Source organism: Protomyctophum bolini (genome assembly GCF_963924005.1).
Source record: "Protomyctophum bolini genome assembly, chromosome: 19".
NCBI lineage: Eukaryota > Metazoa > Chordata > Actinopteri > Myctophiformes > Myctophidae > Protomyctophum > Protomyctophum bolini.
The window spans coordinates 4,266,892-4,275,580 of NC_137880.1; the positions used below are offsets into that span (position 1 = coordinate 4,266,892).

The 8,689-nt window shown below is 40.9% G+C and overlaps 1 protein-coding gene across 1 annotated transcript; it reads left to right on the plus strand.

Annotated features, from left to right (window-relative positions):
* Positions 1-3,233: 3,233 nt before the first annotated feature.
* Positions 3,234-7,777, plus strand: LOC308334124 (low choriolytic enzyme-like; the record flags this gene model as incomplete). The annotated part of the gene is made up of 8 exons (XM_080790710.1): positions 3,234-3,302; positions 3,700-3,733; positions 3,994-4,053; positions 4,417-4,563; positions 5,017-5,137; positions 6,227-6,405; positions 7,092-7,173; positions 7,516-7,777. The coding sequence occupies 8 exons, from the start codon at positions 3,234-3,236 to the stop codon at positions 7,775-7,777; spliced, it is 954 nt and encodes a 317-aa protein (XP_080646836.1).
* Between the last annotated feature and the right edge of the window lie 912 nt (positions 7,778-8,689).

An 8,689-nucleotide genomic window follows, 5' to 3' on the forward strand; every position in this document is an offset into this window, starting at 1 on the left:
TTCAATTTAGATTGTTTTACAATCAACAAAATCATTTGAGCCATTCAAAGTTATAATAAATAAAATAATAATACGTTCCAGAGTTCAAGGTGCTACTTTATTTTCATATTACAGTATACACTACCAAAATCAATGTTTTTTTACAGTTCACGCTTGTGTTCAATGTTTGTACAGTACAGTGGAGTACAGTGGATTGCAGTACAGTGGAGTGCAGTACAGTACAGTACAGTATAGTGGAGCACAGTACAGTAGAGTAGAATAAAGTAGAGTAATGTACAGTAGAGTAGAGTAATGTGCAGTAGAGTACAGTAATGTACAGTAGAGTACAGCAATGCAGAGTAGAGTAATGTACAGTAGAGTACAGTAATGTACAGTAGAGTAGAGTAATGTACAGTAGAGTACATCAATGCAGAGTAGAGTAATGTACAGTAGTGTACAGTAATGTAGAGTAGAGTAGAGTAATGTACAGTAGAGTACAGCAATGTACAGTGACGTACAGTAGAGTACAGTAATGTACAGTAGATTACAGCAATGCATAGTAGAGTAATGTACAGTAGAGTAGAGTAATGTACAGTAGAGTACAGTAATGTACAGTAGAGTACAGTAATGTACAGTAGAGTACAGTAATGTACAGTAGAGTACAGCAATGCATAGTAGAGTAATGTACAGTAGAGTACAGTAATTTGTAAAAAAAATAAAATAAAATAAAGTACTGATCATAAAGAATAATCATATTAGTAGTATCAATACTATTTATGACTATTATTATACTGTAGGTTCACGCCTTCATCTTCATCTTGGGGTCTTTCTGTCCTAGTGATAACTCTACACGAGTGATTATAAATGTAATTTAATTATAATCCCCCCCCAGTTTGATATATGTTAGACCACAGACCCCCACAAAAGTGTACTAATAGAACCACATGGACCGGTAAATCCATGTGGTTTGATTTGGTTCCATTTGTACACTCTGAGTTACAGACCTGTAAGGTCCATTTTGTGTCTAATATTTTTTTGCTGCATTGGAAAACCCCAAGGGGTCCTCAAAGACCGCAGGGGGGGTCCGCAGACCCCACTTTGACATCCACCGCTCTACACATCATACATTCTCAGAGTGCATTGACGCGTTCAGTCCAATCTAATCCAACTCTATTCATAAAAGCACATTTAAAAAACATCAGAGTTGGCAAAAAATAAATAGGAGGCTCGCATAAAAAAAGCAATGGCCAGAATACATTAAGAACAATAAGACTGGAAATAGAAATAGGCACTCAGTCTCAAGCTGTGTAAAAAAGTCAAGGAGTTAAAATTTGTTTCAAGACATTAAACAGGTAGCAATTTATCTGTCCATTTTGACACCAAAAAGGACAAGACTCTAAAATTGGACTACTTTTGATCAACATACTGTAACATCAATCTGGAGGGGCTGAAGAGGCAATTGTAGACGTTTAGTTTGAATTCTAACCAGGCTGTTTCATTATGCTTTAAATGCCAGAGTAGATTAATTGTGGGGAGAAAACAGACAGATTTTACTCAGTGAATTGCTTTTCCACCAGTATTGATTTTGACAGTCAGTTTGATTTAGTTTAGTCGTCATAGTAATTTGAATACAACTCTGTTAAGTCATCTGAAATGATTTAGGCAACTTTTAGTCTAGTTTTAGTCGACCAAATATAAGCTTTTATTTTTAAATGTATTTTTGGCGGGCTGTGATGCCATTTAAATGGCAATTTTCACTTGCTTGTAGATCTGCTCATTTCAGAGTGCAACACCCCCCGAGCACAACCAAACTTCTACTGGATCTCCTCCACCACTAGCCCCTCCCGTCTAGCTTTTTATCTGTTGACGATTGTCAATATATTTAGTCTCAGTTTTAGTCATCATATCTGTTTTCATCTGTGAGACAAAAGGTAGCCAGAGACCATTTTTGGTTATAATTTTACTCGACTCACTTTAATCCCCTCACAATGAGATTATCCCTATGTTGGAATAGCGGGCAGTGACCTCCCATCAGATGTGTGTCTAAGGCGTGTGCACGCACGCGCACACACACACACACACACACACACACACACACACACACACACACACACACACACACAGAAAAAGAGTGTTGATTCCCGTGCCCTACCTCTAATAAGTGGTGGACAGTAGCCTACTAAGTGCAGGGTAATATTGAATGTTTTACTTGAAGATTTGGTTCTCAAAGTGGGGTCCGGGGAACATCAGGGGTCCCTCAGTAGTTCCCCCAGAAATAATTGTTATCATATTCATATAGCGTCACATCAATTTAACCACTTTAACCATATTTCACACGTATAAACAAACCATGAAACCATGTGTTCAACTCAAATCTTTGCTTCTGGAGGTCCCTGAAAATATGTTTGAAGTGGGTCTTCAGCCAAACATATCATTTCATCTCATATCATCAAGTGGTGATATTAGTACTGTAGTATTGCATTTCTTTTGTACTATTTTAACTATAGGGTAATCTGTAAGCCAGTGGAGCAAAACTTTGGTCATTCATGCTTTGTATGTATTTGGATGACAATAAAGATCTCTCTCTCTCTCTCTCTGAAGTACTTTTACTTTTTCTACTTCAAGTTAGTGATAGCGAGATAAATAATTGTGGGTTCACGATCACGATAATGCATGCATTTATTCCACACAAGCAAAACACGAACAATGCAGCAGCCAAACAACGCAGTAGCTAAATAATACATGCAAAATTATGAATGAAACACATATAAAGTACATATTTAAACATCCATGCGGGGCTGCAGGACCTCCGCCTTCAAAGCACTACAACTGTAACAAAAAAAAACTATTTTCACTTCTTTCGCTTCTTTCTTTTTTCACAGAGCCTCAGTTAATTAATTCTGTCCATGTTTTAAATTCACGGATAATAGTAAAACCGTTTAATAGTCCCGTCCTTACTTCAAGTATGCCAATACTTCTGGCCGCGCGCGCACGCACGCACGCACACACACACACACACACACACACACACACACACACACACACACACGTTGCAACGTTTACTTAAGTAAAACAGCTCCGACTATACTGTGTGTGTCTAAGACAGACCCCCCCACTGATCCCTCTATAAGCCACACCTTAGTGACCGGTCCAGTATATAAAAGGCCCGGTCCTCAGCAGACAATCATCATCAGTCCTCCAGCAGCAGCTCACATCTGGAACATCCTCACCTGAACCTGACAACCAAGAGAACCATGGAGCTCAAAGCGACCATATTGGCCCTTCTTCTCATGGTGTTCCTGGGACACTCTCACACACACCCGGTAAGAACCTGCCTGATGGCTCAAACTTGCACTATACTATCAACTTTATAGTTTACATTTGTGTGATTATTATAATCAGTTTGTCTGTTATACATTGTTACAGCAGCCGTGCTATTACGTCACATCTGCTATTTTCCCTATTTTGGGAAATAGGCCTAGAATGCTTTCACCTAAAATGAAATGGCCAAAATGTTGATGCCAGGCTGAAAGTGGTTAAGGGAAGATCATCTTTCCCCACCAAAAAAAAAACAAAACAAAACAAATGGATTAGTTCAATAGCACCCCTACTGTCCACGGTAGTGCGGGTGACATATGATAATAACCCCTACTGTCCACGGTAGTGCGGGTGACATATGATAATATGAAACATTGACCCTGTCTTTTCTTTCCGTCTCAGCACCAGGGTACGAACGGCCATGGTCCCGGTCCCGGTGAGTGCTCTCGTCTATGCCAGTTCATTTCTGCATGTCTGTCTTCATTGATGACATTACACTATATACGCCAGTGGTTCTCATCCTTTGGGTCAGGATGAGACCATTATTACTGCATCAAACGTAACCAACAAACTATACTAACAGAGTTAAACTAAATGTAATGCTTCAAGTCAAATATGATTATTATTATTTTTTTAAATTGGGGGGGTCCCCTGTTCAATTATGATTATTTATTGTATTTGTCTTCTACTGTACAGAGGAGCTGCTGGGATTCGACGACACGGACTTCACAGACATCATCTTGACCATGAACAACGGTTAGTAGTCTCTACAGTAGTCTATACTGGGAACTATGGCTCAATGCCATAGTTCCTGTAGATATGCATTAGGGCCATTTGATAGGATTGTTTTATCGAAAGGGGTTGTGAGCTACGTTTACTTTGGTACTTTAAGTCTATTTTGATGCCAATACTTTTGTATTTTATATTTGTTTTGTACAGTGCACAGTATCAATTATGGAATAAAAGCGTCTAATATATTATTTATGCCCCAAAATCTATAAATCTCAGACACTATTAAGGTTTACCCAACGTTTAACCATAACACATATAAAGAAAACCTTGAACAAGATGTCTGGCTGACAATCTCATCTGACTATGTTGTGTTATCTCTGACTACAGGGTCTAGGGACTTTCTGCTGGAGGGAGACATATTTGTTTCTAGAAAAAGGAATGCCATGACATGCTCCAGCACAACATTCGACTGCCGTTGGCCAAAGTCAGCCAACGGCAACGTGGAGGTCCCATTCACCTTCAGCTCCAAATACAGTAAGGTTTCCTACTCGCCTAGAGTCATGGTTTACCATGGTACATCTCTAAATACAGTAAGGTTTAATAATCGCCTAGAGTCATGGTTTACCATGGTACATCTCTAAATACAGTAAGGTTTAATAATCGCCTAGAGTCGAGGTTTAAAATGGTACATGTCTAAATAAGTAGGGCATTCATTAAAATAAGAATAAGAATAATGTTTATGGAGATGCGGAGGTTTCTGCCCAGCAGCAACACATTCTTTTCTGAAACCTTTAACTTTTATATTTTTGGAAACCTTTCGCCTATGATGGCATACTCAAAATAGTGATCAATATTCTAAGCGATTATTTTTATAAAAGTATCTATTATCAGGGTTTTTTTTAATCGATTAGATCCATCAGTTAATTAACCGTTTCTTCACCAATAGTCATTCCACACATCTTGCTCTCTCCTCTATGCTTTCTGCAGACTCGGCCGAGATAGACGTGATGCTGGGCGCCATGGAGGAGTTCCACTACAGGACGTGCGTCCGCTTCGTCCCCCGTCCCGCCGGGGAGAGGATGTACATCAGCATCGAACCCAAATACGGGTGAGGCAAAGGCGCAACACGGCCCGACGGCCGTTCACCACTTGCACACTTGTTAACGCTGAACCCATTCCCATGGAGCATCACCATACCGCTATAGACCTGGAACGCATCGGTGTCACTTTTTCAGCCTGCGTCATGCCGTGCTACGAGCTTGTAGATCTGCTATTTTTGGAAAAAAATCGTGAAAACGTGTGCAAATCTTTGAATATATATTCTTTCACAGCACACGTTTTCACCTCAAATATTTGCTTCTGGGGGGGTCCCTGGAAAAACAAAATATCTTCAAAATATCTTCAAAAACAAAATATCTTCGGATGGGGGTCCGCAACCAAATACAGATAATTCTGGGGGTCCTTGACATGAAATAGTTTGTAGCAGCACTGATAAGTTGTTCAGAAAACTGATTTTAGAAGACATTTTGTAGAATCAGGCCCTCTGGTCTTATAGGGTTAAGGGCAGCCCACACCAAGCACTGTAACTGCGTCGTTTAGCACTGTCATCATTATAGCTGTTGGTGCGTGGACTCCACTTGAGTTAGTACGATTATTAAAACTATAGCTTTATAGTTATAGTTACAGTTATAGTCTTTAGAGTGCCAATATTGTATTTACACTAATGCGTTCTCTTACAGTAGGCTTATATAAGTTTGTTTGATCCTATACAGTATGTTGATGCCAGACGAGTGGACACAATGAAATATAACTTCCGGAAATGTAATGAAATGACAATCCCGAGAGTCAGGACTGTGTTTGAAAGTTAATTTCCAGCGGCTGTAATCTGAGCGCCCTAACGCAAGACTGCACGGCTCCAAAGACCATAAATCAAACGCGCAATTATTAGCAAAATGCGATTGGTCTCCAGGCGGCAAAGTAGTCTCTCTCTATCTCTCTCTCTCTCTCTCTCTCTCTCTCTCTCTCTCTCTCTCGTGAAACAAGACAGGACATTCTGCATAATTTACTTTTGAAGTACATTTTGAATATTTCTACATTGCAGTATTGATATGTACTTAAGTAAAAAATGTGAGTACTTTCCCCACCACTGGTTACAATACTGATTACTCTCTCTCTCTCTCTCTCTCTCTCTCTGCAGGTGCTACTCGTCAGTGGGGCGTATGGGGGACGTGCAGGTGGTGTCGCTGCAGAGGATCGGCTGCGTGACGCACGGCGTGGTGCAACACGAGCTGCTCCACTCGCTGGGCTTCCAGCACGAGCAGAGCCGCAGCGACCGCGACGAGCACGTCCGCATCAACTGGGAGGACATCTTGAAGCGTAAGAGAATGAAGCAATACTAGAGCGGCGCCCGTCGGGGCACTGGCCCACTTGGAACGATGCAAGTTAGGAAATGCATGCGCCACAGGCACCAGGCACCGCCCTCCCTGTGGTGGTGTGGAACATGTGTGTCTTATTTGACAAACCTTGTGTTTTTCCACAATATTTATCTGTGGAACAGAGTCAAACTAATTCCTACAATTCCAAGTCCCTGTCAGGGTGGGGGTCCCCAGTTCAATTATAATTGTAATCATTCTTTATGATGTAGGAAGGCCATTATCTAAATCCTTCCCTACAGCAGATTAAAAACACGGCAGGCTAGTGCATTAAGGAACACAGCTGCAGTGAATCAAATTGATAATGGCCGTGTTACATTAAGGTGTGCCACTGTGCAAACAAAGTATTGACAACACACACCTACATCCAACACAGCCGTTATTAGCGAGCAGGGGCCATGTCGCTTACACCACACTACAAAGTCAGTCCTGTGAAGCCTAGCCATGTTTTTACCTGCTGTACTTTTTACTCTGAACTGAAAAATAACAACAACAATAATACAATAATAATAATACAAAATCAGCCAAGGGTTTCATTGATCTTTAAAATGAGTTTAAGTCCAGGACTAATAAAACGTTATTAAAGTGAATGTTGGTCCACCTTGACACTTGTCTCCTTTGCCTCATCAGATTCCAAGGTCAACTTCAAGAAGCGGGAGACCAACAATCTGGACACTCCATACGACTACAATTCTGTAATGCACTACGGAAGGTAAAGGCAAAGGAACACTTAAGCCACATTAGCCTAGCGTCCGTATTCTGGGCATGGCAGGCAAACATTGGGCCGATCTACTGTACATGCTTTGCATTGTGAGCAATATGTGTCTTTGAAATGTATTACAAATACTTAAAGTACAGACAATCCAAAAAGTACAGTATGCATGTACTTCCGTAACTTTCCACCCAGTGTTGATTTTGAAAAATATTCAGCGACTACTGTAAATCTTTTCCAGCCTCGTTCGCCCAGACTTTTTTTTCCTTTGAAACATCACCACACTAACTGCACTGCATCTCTTAATGCTTACTGTAATCCTCTTGCTTCCCCTCTCCGTAGGACCGCCTTCGCCAAGAGCGCGCGGCATGAGACCATCACGCCCATCCCCAACGCCAACATCCGGATCGGGCAGAGGAAGGGCATGTCCGACATAGACGTGCTGAGGATCAACAAGCTCTACAAGTGCCCGCCGGTCACCAAAGAGCAGCAGAGGCAAGGCGAGGCGGTGAGGCAGGCCAAGGAGAAGAAGGAACGAGAGGAGGCGGCCAAGCCCAAGGTCAAGAAACAGTACTTCAAGAACAAGTCAACAATGTTTGGTTGATCTACAAGCTTGTGGATATACTTGTTGATGCTTGTGTGATACTGTAGTAGGCCTATGTTCAAGTTAGAATATGGAGATGAGGTTTATTTGCCACTCACTGTATGCAGGTGCATACACTCTATATACTTTTCAGAGCATTATAACACTGTACACTTAATGGGTGTATTCATCTTGTTTAAATCTGAATTGCATGACACTACACTATATACAGTATACTGTGCATTCACACTGCAGAGAAGCTTCTCTTGGAATACTTGCCAATGCATACATTTTAAAGCCATTAATGTTCCGGACGATAAAACATAGCGAGTTAATTTGCAGTTCTAACTACTGCATCGTGACTGTAATTACATTTAACGCTAAACGTCTCTGCGCATATACGAGCCAACAATGTGCGCCAGGGTGAGGTAACTTCACACATTCTAATGTAATTTATGCTGTCATGGAAAGTGTCAATTTGTTTCTGTTACTGTGAAATATGTTTAAATAAAAAAAGCAAGCAAACAAAATGACACAAGTTGCATTTATTTGACTCTTTGAAGATGAAAGCGCACTGAGTGTGGTGGGCCCTCTTGTCATTTGTTTATTCATTGAACGCGTTGTCGTTCAGAAATCATCATTGAGCCACAAAGCATGAGACCCTGGCCTGTTCTTGGAGTTCACATGGACTACTGTCATGTACTCTCTGTGAAACCATGTCAGATGCCTTTTAACAAAACGCTTTTAAACCAAAACTCTCACCCCAAAACACAATTGTCCCAGGCACAAATCCAGTGACCTCGCTTTATGCCTAAAAAAAAAGCTAACCTTATTCCTTAACCTCAGTAAAACGGTGCCAAAATCTAACCCTATTCCTAAACTTAACCTCAGTATGCCTAACCTAAAAACAAATAGGTTACAAGGATACAGACC